The 15,851-nt window shown below is 32.7% G+C and overlaps 1 protein-coding gene across 7 annotated transcripts in view; it reads right to left on the bottom strand.

Annotated features, from left to right (window-relative positions):
• LOC141458565 (uncharacterized) overlaps positions 1-15,851 on the bottom strand; it is a 714,168-nt gene that overhangs the window by 20,974 nt on the left and 677,343 nt on the right. For 3 of the 7 annotated variants that reach the window (XM_074136740.1, XM_074136739.1, XM_074136742.1), the window contains exons 4-5: positions 6,675-6,814; positions 4,960-5,194 (exon numbers count right to left, since the gene is read on the bottom strand). In XM_074136740.1, the coding sequence (XP_073992841.1) occupies positions 4,960-5,194; positions 6,675-6,814 (375 nt within the window). Of the gene's footprint in view, positions 1-136; positions 1,717-1,751; positions 3,100-4,955; positions 5,195-6,674; positions 6,815-7,881; positions 10,376-10,451; positions 10,524-10,604; positions 10,911-15,851 lie in introns of those variants that run through there. The other 4 variants (XR_012461054.1, XM_074136743.1, XM_074136744.1 and 1 more) reach the window with 4 other exon arrangements.

The raw sequence follows: 15,851 nt of genomic DNA, 5'->3' as shown, positions 1-15,851 counted from the left end.
GTTAAAATTTATTTTTGTGCAAATTTTATCTCAGTAAATATCAAAGAGTTCTTTAAATTTTCCAACTTATTTCTTTGTTTAACTTTTGCTTTGGAGTATTAGGAAACTTTTTTTTTTTTTTTTAGAGATTTCTCACCTTGTAAATTATAAGAATGGTTGTCGAATAGCCAGCATAACCTTATAGAACTCCCTCTCAATATGTTCTAAATGATATAGTGTAGACCATATTTTAAATGGTTTCCAAATAGTGAAACATGAAGGCACAGGATAGAAGTGATTAGAATCTAAGAATTTATGGATGACCTGCAAATAGGTTTTAGGCTAGAGTAAATGAGGAAAGTGTAAACAATATGGTTGATAGCAATGAACGAAAGTGATTCAATGTTGAAATTTAAGTAAAACTTGCTTCTGTTCTTGCAGTGATTCACCTTACAGATAATGAAATCACAATAAATTTGAAGAGTGAGTTAAAGACAGTAGGATTGAATGATGGTTGCATCGAGAAATGGAGAATTATTTGCAAAGCCCTCAGAGACTAGTTGATTTCGGACAATGATTCTCGATTACTTGCTGTCGAAATGTAATATGTAGTTTACTAATACTGGCTCATCGAGTAAGCAGCTTTTCTCGATTCTTGGAAATTAAAGCAGTTATTATTATTTTTTTTATAACCTCAGAATAAAGTTAAAAATGAACAGGTATTATGAGAATATCTCCATGTAAATTCATCATAAACTTAATAAGGTACGTGGCAGAATAAAAAACAATCCAGGAAGCTATTCTGTCAAATAGCTACAGCTCTCTCACCAAACTAAGCAATTGGATTTTAAAAACTATTTTAATTTCTTTAAAAATTTATGAACTTTAGAGAAAAATTGTTTGCTGTAGAACAGAAAATGAATTTTACATAGGTTTATGCCCAATAGACACAGAAAACACTGAGACGGTTGGCAAAGAGAGCTACAGAAAGGATTTCTGTGAGTGATATTAGGGTCTTCTCGAATAGCCAGGGATCCAGCATCGTGCTGTGGTCATCATTAGTAAGGAGCAACTTTCGGTGATTATTTACCAAGGCTATTATTTATAATTATTTGTACAATGAATACTGTCACGGGTTTTCTGGTTTAGGAAACGAGCAGGTTGATAAGAGTGAAACGAACGTCAGCTTTGTTGGTTACAATAACTCCTAAACCCGTCATTTCTGTACCATATCTATAGTCAATAAATAGAATAAATAGATCAGTAAATGGAATATTTTTAATTACTGAATCATACTATCATTCTACAAATTACTTATTACTACAAAAACACCATTCAAACATCTTTGCAGGGAGTGAAATCTTAATGAAAGAATACTGATGTGCATTCGCAAGCAACTGGTTTACGCAAAAATAAATGAAGTTAAAATATTCAAGTATTGATGTGAAGTGGCTAATTTTATATTCTTTCACATTTAATCCAAATTACAAAATAAATTATGTATTTAAAGGATATAACTTAGCCTTGCCGATTTAAATTATGAATTCAACCTTAAAATGCAAATACTCATTTGAATTTTCTTTAGAGTCGGTTCATCATTAAAATATTTAATATATATTGTATAATTATGTAAAACCTAATTTAAAGCCTCAAAAACACATTTTAAGATTGGTCTAAACGAGATGAAATCCAAAATAAACATCAACATCCACAAATATTCTCTTCATGAGAGTGATACTACAACATAAAGAAGAGTGTTATAGATAAAGGGAACAGGTCTTATCGCAGCTTACTAGTCTAATCAGTTGTGTGCGTGGAATTAGTACTTTCAAATAGTTTTTGGAACAAATAATGATTATTTATAGTTAATAAAATGATCATCTAATTCTAAAAACTATAAATTAGAAGTATTCTGGAGATCAGATTATCCACACTCTTGAAGGCTATGTAGCTTACAATAAATAAGGTACAAAACAAAATGGTAAGATACAAACTTAAAATGAAAATAAAATAACATTATTAGAATCATGAAATAATGGAGAATAGATTATACCATCGCGACCTAAATAGTTAAAGTGTTCCCACGTGCTCTGTCACAAGATCAATCAAATTGATTAGAATTACAAAACTTGAGAGGAACTAAGCGAGTCTAAGCTTAAAGTCGGAGCCAATCTAACAGCCTATCTCATGCGTGGCATGTTTTATTCTGCCTACGTGATATACAATGTGTTCTCGTCAGGATCATCCGAATATCTCTTCGACATTGTTCGAATAATCCAGTGGTGAACTTAGGCGAATACTATTTCGCCTGCCGCTGTCTAGCGATTTGTTTACACACATTTCCAACGACTTAACAAACGTCCAAACTTTGGTGGCTACATTTATGAAGACACTTTGCAATGTCCTGGGTATCAAAAAAAAACATATTTTAGCTATCTAATCTCATCCAAGCTGCCCCTACAGTCAGTCAGCCATGATTGCCGTGATAGTTACCACGCTATCTGAGAAAATTAAAACCAGATATCTTCCATATTAGGCGCTCATCAGATAACTAACTGTCTTTAAAGTTGTTTGTTTGGTTTCACCAAGCAAATTCCAAGAAAATTTTGATATTGCTATTTTTATTTTTAAAGAAGTACAATAATAACTACCAGAGTAAGAAATGCCTTAGTGTTTCATTCAAGATTGGTCTAAGAGACATTAATTTTTCATTTTAAAAGCCGATATTCAGGGATATTCGAATATTCAATAAATTCAACGTACATTCGATTGTTAACTTTAAAAAAAATTCAAAGCACATGAATTTATCTGAGCGGCCAGAGTATTTTTTAGTGCACTGCCAGCCTACGGACAGTGTTCTTTCATTGCAGAAATCACTTAGTTACTTGTAAGCAGCTCGTGGGAAGCGAGAATCTAAATTGTAAACCCATCTAAAAATTCTTTTTATTTTTAGACATTTACATGAAGGATCACCAATTCTGATATTTCATATTCAAAATAAAAATAAATAAAGAACATAAATAAATAAATAAATAAAAATAAAAATGCAGCCAATGAAATAACAGTTCTTCTTGGACTAGGTAGATTGAAGCAGCGTAAGTCAATTAAGTCAAGTGGATGCTGGATTAAATCAGTAGAAAGAAGAGTTTAATAAATTTCTCTCCAAGTGGTAAGTTATAAATAAACTCCTATACTACCAATTACTTATTTAAAAAATAAATAAAATAAAAAATAAATAAATAAAAAAGTAAGGTACAAATAGTATTGGCTTTATATTTCTACGATATGAGATACGAATACGAGGGTCGTTTGAAAAGTCCGTGCAAAGTCAGAGAGATAGCACCACTGGCGCGTATCGAGGTTATGTTTAGTTAGTAGCATCTCTTGGAAAAACACACACCAAGTTTCAGCCAGATCGGTCTATTTCTTTGTGTTTGGCATTCGTTTGAATCGAGGAAGACGAGTGATTTTCAAAAAATGGACGAAAAAGAATTTCGTGTGTTGATTAAACACTACTTTATGAAAGGCAAAACGCCTCAGGAGACTAAAGAGAAGCTTGATAAACATTATGGTGACTCTGCACCTTCGATTAGAACAGTTTATAAGTGGTTTCAAAATTTTCGGAGTGGCCATATGGGCACAAGTGACGCTGAACGTTCTGGACGCCCTGTTGAGGTTACTACTCCAGAAATCATTGATAAAATCCATGATATGGTGAAGGATGACAGAAGAGTGAAGGTGCTGTGGGCATCTCGAATGAACGGGTACATAATATTTTGCATCAACATTTGGACATGACAAAGCTATCCGCAAGGTGGGTGCCGCGATTGCTCACGCTTGACCAAAAACGAAATCGTGTGAAGTGTTGCAAGGACGGTTTGCAGCTGTTCCAGAAGAATCCGCAGGACTTTAAGCGTCGTTTCACTGTGGATGAAACATGGATACATCACTACACCCCTGAGACCAAAGAACAATCTAAACAATGGGTTACCAAGGGGGAATCTGTGCCAAAAAAGGCGAAGACCGTTCCTTCGGCCGGAAAGATTATGGCGACTGTCTTTTGGGATTCGCAAGGAATAATCCTCATCGACTATCTGGAAAAGGGTAAAACTATTACAGGTGCATATTATTCATCGTTATTGGACCGTTTGAAAACCAAGCTGCAAGAAAAACGCCCAAGATTGGCCCACAAAAAAGTCCTTTTCCATCACGACAACGCACCAGCTCACACCTCAGCAGTTGTGGTATCAAAATTAATGGAAATAGGGTTCCAACTCGTTTCACATCCCCCCCTATTCTCCATACTTGGCTCCCTCGGACTACTATTTGTTCCCCAATATGAAGAAATGGCTGGCGGGAAAAAGATTTTATTCAAACGAGGAGGTGATTGCAGAAACGAATGGCTACTTTTCAGACTTTGACAAATCCTATTATTCGGAAGGGATCAACAAACTAGAGCAGCGTTGGACGAAGTGTATAAGCCTAAAAGGAGACTATGTTGAAAAATAAAAAAGGTTTACCCCAAAAAATTAAGTAGTTTTTATTTTTGCACGGACTTTTCAAACGACTCTCGTACATACGATATATCAGCCGTTCAATGCACAACTCGGTTAACTCCACAAAACAAAAAAAATGGAGAAATGCGATGAAATAATGTACATTGTTTTTTTTTTAAATTCAGTTTATAGCAACGATTTACATTAGAGAACGGAGTTAATCAAAATGGCTTCATAAATAAATTATTTATTATTTAATGACCACCAAATTTTTGTCGTTTAATGGTGTTAATCTTTATTATTTGGAAAATTTATTACAAAATATAAAAAGCTCTAAATCAAGTGCTTTGGCACTTAAATTTAAGATAATTAAAAAAGTGGTGTTAATCGATTTGTGCAGTGAACAGCTCATTTACATTTGTTTTATAATAATGAAACAAATTAATTTATTTAAAATAAATTACTAAAAGTTGAACATACATACCACGATGTCTTGTATTTAACGATCCAACCATTATCGTTTGATAAATTTTATTCTCTTTTAAATCCATTTCTGCTTGCTCTTTATAGAAGCCTTTTATGACGGCCGTGCACAATATGTGCAGCCTTCCTTTAGGAAAGTGGCTCGGTTTAAGATCTAACGTTAGATATGATGCACTCCAATGTACAGTCGGACTTAAAGGTACTACACGTCTTTCACAGTAACCCTCTTTAGAACACTGAAATAGAAACAAAAACAATTTAATGAACGTATTAAATTAATTGAGGCACAAAATTGATCTAAGCAGTAAATGATTTTAATAAAGGAGAAAAGATAATTAAGAAATTTGAAAATATAAAATGTGTAGACAATAACTAGATTAATTTTAGAATGAAGGTAACAAAATCTACAACTATTTCTCACTGCAAATAGGTGGTGACAAAGTTCCTTTAATAAGTTACTGTCCTATTAAATAAATAATCTACATCCATCTTACTTATCTTAAAACTGGAGTTCAAGGGTTTTTTACTTACTTTAGAAATAAGTATTTACGCATTCATGCAAATGGAATCTGTTTCGGTTTTGATTGTTCGTTTCAAGTTAATGATGTACTACCTGGATTTTGCAGCCACATGATCTGATGGTAATGTTGTCTTTGAGGGGAGATGCGATTACTTTTTTTTTTTTTTTTATTCTTTCTGCTTGTATAAATCTTTTCGTTCGAAGAAATGTATTGTATAATGCCAATTTTGATGCTAGAGAAAATTAATTTCATTTCAATTAGTTTTGACTAATTCACTGGTTATTTAAGAAAAGAATAATGCCAATTTCAGTCATTATTCTTTATAATTCTATTATTCATTATTATCCTTTTCTTTCTATTGGATTATTGAATCAGTCACCAAAAATAATGACTTAATTTTGCACAGGCTACCTTTTATCAATAAGTTTAACAAAGAAATCCCAATCAGTAAATATTGATTAGAGAGGTTAAGTGCCTAACATTTTAATATAATTAAGCAACAATTGTTTGATCAAATTGGCATTTTCAATATAACTGTTTTATTTACATTAGGAGAAGGATCAATTTGTCAACCACATATGTACATTCTTCTCAATTGTCTTGCAAAAAAGAGAACGGTTTTATTGGGTAAATCATAAGTATACCTGAATATTTCTGAAATTTTAAATTGCACGGAAGACAGTTGACTGTAAATGCATCAATTCTGTTTAGATTTCTGTGTTTTATTTATTTCATTTTCTAAAATGGCTGCAAATTTTTTGATCAGATTTCTAACTGCTATGAATATAATAAAATATCATTTTTGTTATTTAAATTTTCTGATATTATTGATTTTAAAAGGTTATAGGGTAGTGTGGTGTAAGTTAAAATTGTTGATGGATGCTGAAAGGAGCAAAGCATCTTGCGGCCAATTATTGTTTAGTCAGAGTTGCCTCAGAACAATATTTTAACCATAACCGGTCTATTTATATTACGGTTGTCAAGACGACTTTGAACTTTGAAACTGCCAATTAGAAGGATAAGAGAGGTATAGAACGTCGAATAAATGATCATACCAGATGTGTTACCTTTGTTCCATGTTTTATTTCTCTGGTCACATTATTAGTTCTGTTTTTCTGTTTGATATTTAAAAAAAAAAAAAAAAACATTCAAACTACTCCTAATTATTAAAAAGTATAAACAAATATTTACTAACAGGGTTGCCGTTAATGAAAAAAGTTAAAATTGGTGCAGGTTTTGATGGCGGAGAACTGCAATTAGCCTTCAAAGTTTCACCAACTGAATATGCATCAGCTGTCCTTTCTAATTGCAATATAGGACCGCTCTCAGGTAAATCTGTGAAAATAACACAAAATATCGTATCAATAAAAGCTTTAGAATTATTATAATTTTTAAGAATAGAATGGGATATGGCCATAGTCCCTTATTATTCAATGCAATAATTAAAATAAGCCGCGCTTTGATTGATGAAGTCAAAAGGAATACTTTGGTAAAAGAAATAAACTAAAGCATCCTAGTATTTGCAAACAGCCTCGTTATATCCGAGGAAAAAAAAAAAAATCCGAACCGATTCAAAGAGGTTCCAATCTCCAATACAATCTAAGAGATATTCTTGAAGAAGTATATCAGCAAGTGTTAGCGCACCGACCTTGAAATATACGGTCTCAAAGTAAACATATTGTTTAAAGCTTTATAAGAACACTTTCCTCCCCATATTGTCGTATTCCAGTAAATCTTGTGCATGAATAGACAGAGGAGTCAACTCCAACCAACGGAGATGAGGTACCTAAGAAGGATAGAGGTTAAAACCAGATAAGATTGTGCCCATCTATTATAATTATAAATTATTTTGTTTCTACTAACTAATTCCAGCGAGAAAGAATTTTTGACGCTTTCATTAATAACGTAATTCGAAGAAAAATAACCCTGAAACAAAATCTAATCAGTCCGTGATCCTTACTGCAATTGATTTTGTAAAAAAGTCATATTATCAGATTTGTTAATGATGTTATTTAGGAACTTTTTATCTACAACGATTTTTTTAATTTTTGAAATTTCCTGTTTCCATTCTTATCTACAAAACAGAAGTCAAAGAAAATAAAAATCAATAAATTTAATTAATTCTGGATGCTTGAGAACAAACACAATAATTTGAAATACAAACAAAAGGTAAAGATAAGTTCTGTTAATTAGAAGTACTTGATAAAGTCGAGTCTTTATTGTTATTAGAAACGTAATCCCTTTTCTTATAAGTTAAAGACTGGCCTTTTTTAGAATAGAATATCTGATTTGATTTGTTTGTGAATAACAATCAAATGAAAATAATTCAGAATAAGAAACTCAAACCAATACTTTGTGTACTTAAGTTGTTCCAACTGAAGTATCTTACTTAAAATAAATACCTATTAAATAACTTCTTTTCAAAGGCGAATAAACCTTCTCTGTGGACTGTAGGCTAGTGATGGTTTCCTTTACTGTAGTTGTGCTTAACCAAATCTACTGAAGCAGTAAAATTGATGACTTCCTTGCTTACGTGTCGAAGGTTCCTTAGCATAGACTAACATGCAGTGTTGCCGATGGGGTAAATCAGAATTACCCTCTCCACTAGGTTCAATTACCCGTTTTTACCCGATACTAAAACCAGCGTTACCAACTATATTTTATAAGCGGGAAATATAAAAAACTCTTTGTAAGCTTAAAGGGTTATAAACAGTATGTAAATAATAACTATGATTAAATTATTTTATTCTTTATTTTACAGCTTTTATGTATTAACATAATTAGTAGCAACATTTTTATAAATTTTATATATAAAATTATTATAATAGTCATAACTAAACAGAAAATAAACTTTTAAACCTCTTTTTTGTCCCAAATGTTAGTATTTAACATTTCCTCATTTGGTTCAAAATTAATAATATCATTATCTTTGGATAAAAAATTTTTGGTGATTAAAATAGACTTTAATGTATTAGTTGACAAATTATTTCTGTGATCAGTTTTTATATTTTTTATGTCACTGAAAATTCTTTCAACAGATACATTAGAGAAGGGTAAAACAAGCAAAAAGTATATAACTTTTTTTAAATTTTTAAATTCAAGTTCACCATCAGCTTTTTTTATATTAAAAATTTTAGCCCAGTAATCCTCAGTGTCCAAATTTATATCGATATTAAAATCTTTTAAATTTAATAACGCATGTCTTTTCCACTCATTATCCAATTCTTGCAGCATAACATAGTTTTTTAAACTTGGAAATCTTTGTAAAACTACACCCAACGATTTTATGATATAAGCACGAGCTTGTTTTGGTTCTAATATATGCAAAAATGCATACATAGAATCACTGAAATCAAATTTCTTTTTAATTTCACTGACAGCTTCAATGTAAAAATTTAAATTTTTTTTTTTAAATTCAATAATGTCCCATTTTTGTACTTTTTTATTTTCAATTAAGTCTGTTAAACTTTCATTTGCTTCAAGACCCACGTAAATATTATCTATTGACACAAAAAATCTAGGATTTTTATGATCTAAATTGAAAATGTCATTTTTTCTAATATGAGCAATGTCTATATAATTTGAACACAAGTCTTTTAAAATTTTTTCAATTTCAGGTTTTACCCTATGTAAAATGGGTTTCTCTGTTTGAAACATTAAGTTAAAATCAGAAAAAATACCTAATGCATAACTCAGAAATTGCAAAGTGATGAAGGTAAACCGACTATCCATAGTTTTAAGCATAGTTTGTAATGTTGGAGATGGATCATTCATTAATTGACCTTGGAGATAAACCTTTAGAGGTGCGAATTGTTCGAGCACTCGATCTACACAACTTTTTAACGACAACCATCGTGTATTACTTGGTGATAAGATCCTGTGTGGACTTACTTCAAAGTATTCTTGGAATTCTTGTAGTTCCTTTATTCTCTTCCAGCTACGATGAAAATAAGAAGCCAAGTTACGAAGTAGTTCTTCAGCAGATGAAGTCAGTTTGGCACATGCATGAGAAGCAACCAGATGTATCATGTGACATGAACATTTAATTGTTGCTATGCCTTCAATATTTTTTTGCAACAATGCAAACACTGATTTACTGTTACCAGCCATGGCATTGGTCGTGTCAGAAGAAAATCCAATCAAGTTATTTAAAGGGATATTTTTTTCTACCAAAACTTTCTCTAATATTGAATATAATGCCTCAGCGTTGCCTAAATCTGTTTCGACTAAATCAAAGAAATTAGTCGCAACTTTTTGACTAAATTCATCATAGTAGATAATGGTAAAAGCACACTGCTTGATATGACTAACATCTGTGGATTCATCCATTATTAATGAAAAAAAAGACCCAGGAGTTCTTAGATGGTCACAAAAAATTTTTATCAATGATTTTGATAAACTTCCAACCATTGCTGTAGTCTTACTTCTTTTCAGCGATAGTTTGTGGGCAATTTTAGAATCTGGGAAAATTTTTGTAATTACAGGTCCCAATACATCCATTAATGAGAAAGATAAACATTTCGAAGCTACTACAGCACTCAATATTAATTCCGCTCGTTTCACTTGACGATTTAATGGAGTTTCTTGAATTAAATTATTAATTGTACGATTTTGAATAGGTTTTGATAAGTTTGATTTATGTCTAGCTGATTGTGAATGTCGTTTGAGACTATTCTTGTTGTAGCAAACTATTTCACTTAAGCATATCTTACAAAAAGCTTTATGCTTATCATTATGGACTGAATTTTTCAACCATTCCTTAAAGTCTGGATTCTGAAGCCAAGCATCACAAAATTTTGGCTCTCCAATTTTTTTTTTACTTAGTCTTTTTAGTTTTTTTTTGGACGACCTTTGACCACTACATTCAAAATCACTAGGTGAATCGGAGCTATCATTCTAAAAAAGTAAAAAATTTATTTATTATTAATGGCTTTCATTTTATGTCAATTAAAAAACAACAAAATATATATACCTGATTTATTAATTCATTTTCAGTAGCACTACTCAGTTTATCTGACTTTGACGTATCAGTGTTTGGAGTTTTCTAAAAAATTAATTTAACTAAATTTAGAACTAAATTTTATCAAATGGATCCAATTTACATTTTATTTATTATTTTACGTACCTTAATTAGCCAATTATTCATATTGTGGACAGTCAATCTATTTAATCTTCTCGCTTATCGATATAACTCAATCTTTATGTTCTCGTACTGCGCAAGCGCACGCCATAATTGTAAGCGGTAAAATATGAATTTGAATATGTGAAAAAATATTTCTTACTTATTTGATATTTAAAAATTATTTCGTTTGAGTAAGATGATTACCCGATTTTACCCGTCAAAGTTCAATTACTTGCTTACTTACCCATTCAATGTTGAATTACCCGAAAAATGGGTAATTACCCGGACATTGGCAACACTGCTAACATGTGATTTAAAAATGCACTTGATAGCGGAGATGACGGTACTGCTACCTGGCGGAGCAAGTTTCGCTATCTGTGGACCAACCGAGAAACTAACCCTTAGCTGTCGTCTGTGTCCAGAGGAAGACCTTTTGTGGTTGACTGATTGTATTTTATTACAAAATACATAATTTTTATAAACACAATGGTTCAATTAAATAAGTGAAGTTGGTTTTCAAACAGCTGTCACATCTATCTCTGTTTGTATCTCTAGAAAACAACCGCTATATGGCTAAAGTCAGGTTTGTTCCAAACCATGGTAGCGTCAAAGACAATTTTCTTTAGTGAAGTTGGTCGTAGCTGAAAGTGCTTTTAATATCGAACGGCACGCGATCCGTACCAAAACAAATTACGACATACTGGTCGCAGGGGTTTAGTTTATGCAGCGGGGACCAACAGAGCTTTTAAGCAAAGGCACTACATACTGTTTCAATGAGATTCTAATATATATTAACAAAAAAAAATTAACGTGTTGCTGTGTCATGGACACGGCCGTGTGTTGTACGTGAATACGTTTACGTAACGGGTTATATTTTTTGTATAAAATATTTTTATTTATGTATTTAGGATGAAATCAAGGAAACAAATCGACGATCGAACACAATCTATGCCTATACAGTCCGTTGTCGATATAGAAGCAATTTCATCATCCACTTGCATAATTTCAATCGCCCCAGCTGCGGATGTACTGACACCGTCGTTGATCCGCTCGGCCGCATTCATTCTTTTACGTTCTCGGCACAGCTAGACTCGGTCATATGGTGTTTTATTATTACCATTCGATTGTTCTTGAGAAGCCCTTTCCAACCGTATACGATCTCTGTATTTGGTTTCGGCTTTTCGACGCGTATAGGCCTGCAGTATATATTTTTGATATTTTTTTTATTCTAACACCTTATTATATTCACTGTCACTATTTTACACTAATGTTTTATATACAATCGATAGATTGTGACGACAGCTGACGATTAAAACTTAAACGAACATCATACCTTCTCCGAGTCAAAAGTTATACTAATTGCAAATCTCGATACGCAGCAAAATGATCTCAAAATGGCGGAGCTTTCCCCTCCACCGCGCGCGATGCGTCACAGTCCTCGCTTATCGTAATGAATTCTTTGATCCTTTAGCTATCCAGCGGTCTAATTTAATTTTGGATGTAGACGATAGATTCGAAACTATAATGCCAAACTGTATCCCCCGATTTTGTTATCATTAGGTTTTTTGGATTGTCTCCATATGATAGCAAATTTAAAGACGTAATCACGTCAAAATTATATAGGATATAAAAAGATAGCGCGATTTGATTTTTTATGTAATCAACACACAATTACTTATAATTGTTTTTCACTTGTTTAGTTTCCATAAAATAAAGTAAAAACAGAAATATTTTATTTTAAAATTTATCTCAATACAAATGTTTATAAAAATAAAAATGTACACAAAAAAATATACTCCCTTTACCGCCTCATTTATTTGTATAACAAAATTTGCAAACAATGTAGGGATTAATGAACCGTTTATATTTGTTTGTAGATACATAGAGAAATGATGAGCAAACAAGTGAACTGATTCAAGTCAACTAGCGCAAAAAAGACAAAAGAAGTATAAATCTGGACCAAACATTTGTTCCTCCGTTACCATTGTTTATTTACATGCCATTAAACGAGACCTCATATTTCAGTGGATGTTCACATTTCTTTTATCTGTTCATTTTTGTTTTTTATTATTATTTCAATGGAAGAAAAGGGAACAAAGTTATAAGAAATCATAGATCTACACAAATAATTGCAAGTTTTCATTAAAAAAAAAATTTATCACTTGTTTTTCAGTTCATATAAAGTTAGTTATCAAGCTTTGTATCTAAATTGATCAAATAGTCGAACCTTTCTGAATTTGATGCCCTTGGAAACGGACGCTTTAGTCACCGCAGAATTCAGCGACATTAGTTTCCATAAATCTGTCTGATAAGCGAGTGAAAGATGCACTCTGCGCTTGCAAAATGGTAAAAGTCATAATAATGTAGAACCATAAATATTCTGACAATTTATTGCTACAAATGTTTGGAGAATAATCCATATTCGGGGACAGCATGAAACGTAAGATGAACTATAAAGTCACAGACGGAAAAATCACTCAGCTAACTAACTTACGAGGGTCGTTTGAAAAGTCCGTGCAAAGTCAGAGAGATAGCACTACTGGCGTGTATCGAGGTTATGTTTAGTTAGTAGCATCTCTTGGAAGAACACACACCAAGTTTCAGCCAGATCGGTCTATTTCTTTGTGTTTGGCGTTCGTTTGAATCGAGGAAGTCGAGTGATTTTCAAAAAATGGACGAAAAAGAATTTCGTGTGTTGATTAAACACTACTTTATGAAAGGCAAAACGCCTGAGGAGACTAAAGAGAAGCTTGATAAACATTATGGTGACTCTGCACCTTCGATTAGAACAGTTTATAAGTGGTTTCAAAATTTTCGGAGTGGCCATATGGGCACAAGTGACGCTGAACGTTCTGGACGCCCTGTTGAGGTTACTACACCAGAAATCATTGATAAAATCCATGATATGGTGATGAATGACAGAAGAGTGAAGGTGCGTGAGATTGCTAGTGCTGTGGGCATCTCGAATGAACGGGTACATAATATTTTGCATCAACATTTGGACATGACAAAGCTATCCGCAAGATGTGTGCCGCGATTGCTCACGCTTGTCTAAAAACGAAATCGTGTGAAGTGTTGCAAGGACGGTTTGCAGCTGTTCCAGAAGAATCCGCAGGACTTTAAGCGTCGTTTCGTCACTGTGGATGAAACATGGATACATCACTACACTCCTGAGACCAAAGAACAATCTAAACAATGGGTTACCAAGGGGGAATCTGCGCCAAAAAAGGCGAAGACCGTTCTTTCGGCCGGAAAGATTATGGCGACTATCTTTTGGGATTCGCAAGGAATAATCCTCATCGACTATCTGGAAAAGGGTAAAACTATTACAGGTGCATATTATTCATCGTTATTGGACCGTTTGAAAACCGAGCTGCAAGAAAAACGCCCACGATTGGCCCACAAAAAAGTCCTTTTTCATCACGACAACGCACCAGCTCAAACCTCAGCAGTTGTGGTCGCAAAATTAATGGAAATAGGGTTCCAACTCTTTTCACATCCCCCCTATTCTCCAGACTTGGCTCCCTCGGACTACTATTTGTTCCCCAATATGAAGAAATGGCTGGCGGGAAAAAGATTTTATTCAAACGAGGAGGTGATTGCAGAAACGAATGGCTATTTTTCAGACGGACAAATCCTATTATTCGGAAGGGATCAACAAACTAGAGCAGCGTTGGACGAAGTGTATAAGCCTAAAAGGAGACTATGTTGAAAAATAAAAAAGGTTTACCCCAAAAAATTAAGTGTTTTTATTTTTGCACGGACTTTTCAAACGACCCTCGTAGATGTGCACTTATAAGCTTTTGATACATTAAAGTAATTTATATTAAATAATACCTCGTCCTTACTATTCATATATTTTAAGATTATATCACTGGTTGGAAATATTTTATTAAAATAACAGTCTAATGACACTTAAGCTGCCAAAAACTGAAATAAGTCCTCTATTTCTTATACTTTACAAGCTCACTTATAGATATAGTGACTCATAGTAGTGTCTATAATTTAAATTTATCCCATGAAGTTATCCCAGATAACGCTATCCCCAAAAGGGAACTGAGAAAAAGAAATAAGTAATTCTTATTTAAAATGAAATCTAATTCTCTTCAAAGTGAAAATGTCATTTTCTCTTAAAGAGAATGTTCTCTTGTATATATCAGATGTTCAAAATGTAGAAGTTGCTGGCTGAACTACTAATTAGTATTCTCTTTGGGGAAGAGAACAATTCTATTACAGAGTCTAGGGACTTGAGCCCTCTCAATCAGCATTTTAGTAGATGCCGTCATCCTGGAAGCTAGACAAAGTGTGTAGAGAGTCACGTCAACGCAGAATCCAGATCAATACAGGAAAAGTGGAACCTAATTTGTCTAACCTAGCTAATAGCTAACAATTTAGTTTTTATGGATATCCTAGACCTAATATTTACTAGCTGTTGATTCCTCTTAAAATACTGTTAACTTTTGGAAAAAAAAATTATGTTAGCTTGACTGAGCTTATTCCATTTTTTCTGGCGAAGTTACGGGTTCAATGTAAGAGACATTATTTGGATACTTAGGTTACAGTGGAAGTACTGATTTTTGGTTTGACTGGTGGAATCGTCTCAAGATGTCTGAAAACTTTATTGACGTAGTCAACATATGTTGTAATCTTAGCAACCAGCACAGGAGTGTAGCCTTAGAAATATACTGAAAAAGTGTAATTAGTTAAAGAGTTTTGCTAAGAAGAAAATAAGAAATAAAAGAAGGTGCTAACCTCATAGAGTCACGCTATGTAGAGAAGAAATTGAGAAAGAAATATTAGGTGCAGAGAGCTTAAAATAAGTATATTCCTTCTTGAGAACTCAATCTCGAAATATGTTGAGAACACAATATTTCTTCAGACAACAATGAAAAGAGTAAAGTAAAGGAAAGTACAAAATGAGAGGCAATAATTTTTCACTGCAATTCTAAATCATCGAGAAATTTATTTATTGCTGGCAAAAATGAGATATAGTCATCAACTATTTCTCTTTCAAATACAGAACCATCTGTTTGTTTTCAATTTCTAAAACTAGATTTTATATCATGAAAAATCAAGATGGTGTTGGCAGGCTTAAGATTTATTTTAAAAACATAAGTGATTTGATTGAAATACTTATGCTTCCTTAAGTAATTTTTTGTTCATAAAATAAATTGATGGGAGTTATCAAGAAACATTGGCTACTTCTGTGAGTGCCTAAATAAAAAATTATTATACAAACTGTGCAAAAAA

This window comes from Rhodnius prolixus, unplaced genomic scaffold (assembly GCF_049639745.1).
Source record: "Rhodnius prolixus isolate KJV_2025 unplaced genomic scaffold, Rpr scaffold_5, whole genome shotgun sequence".
Lineage (NCBI taxonomy): Eukaryota > Metazoa > Arthropoda > Insecta > Hemiptera > Reduviidae > Rhodnius > Rhodnius prolixus.
Note: the sequence above shows the minus strand (reverse complement) of the source record. Positions and strands in the feature narration are given on the sequence as shown.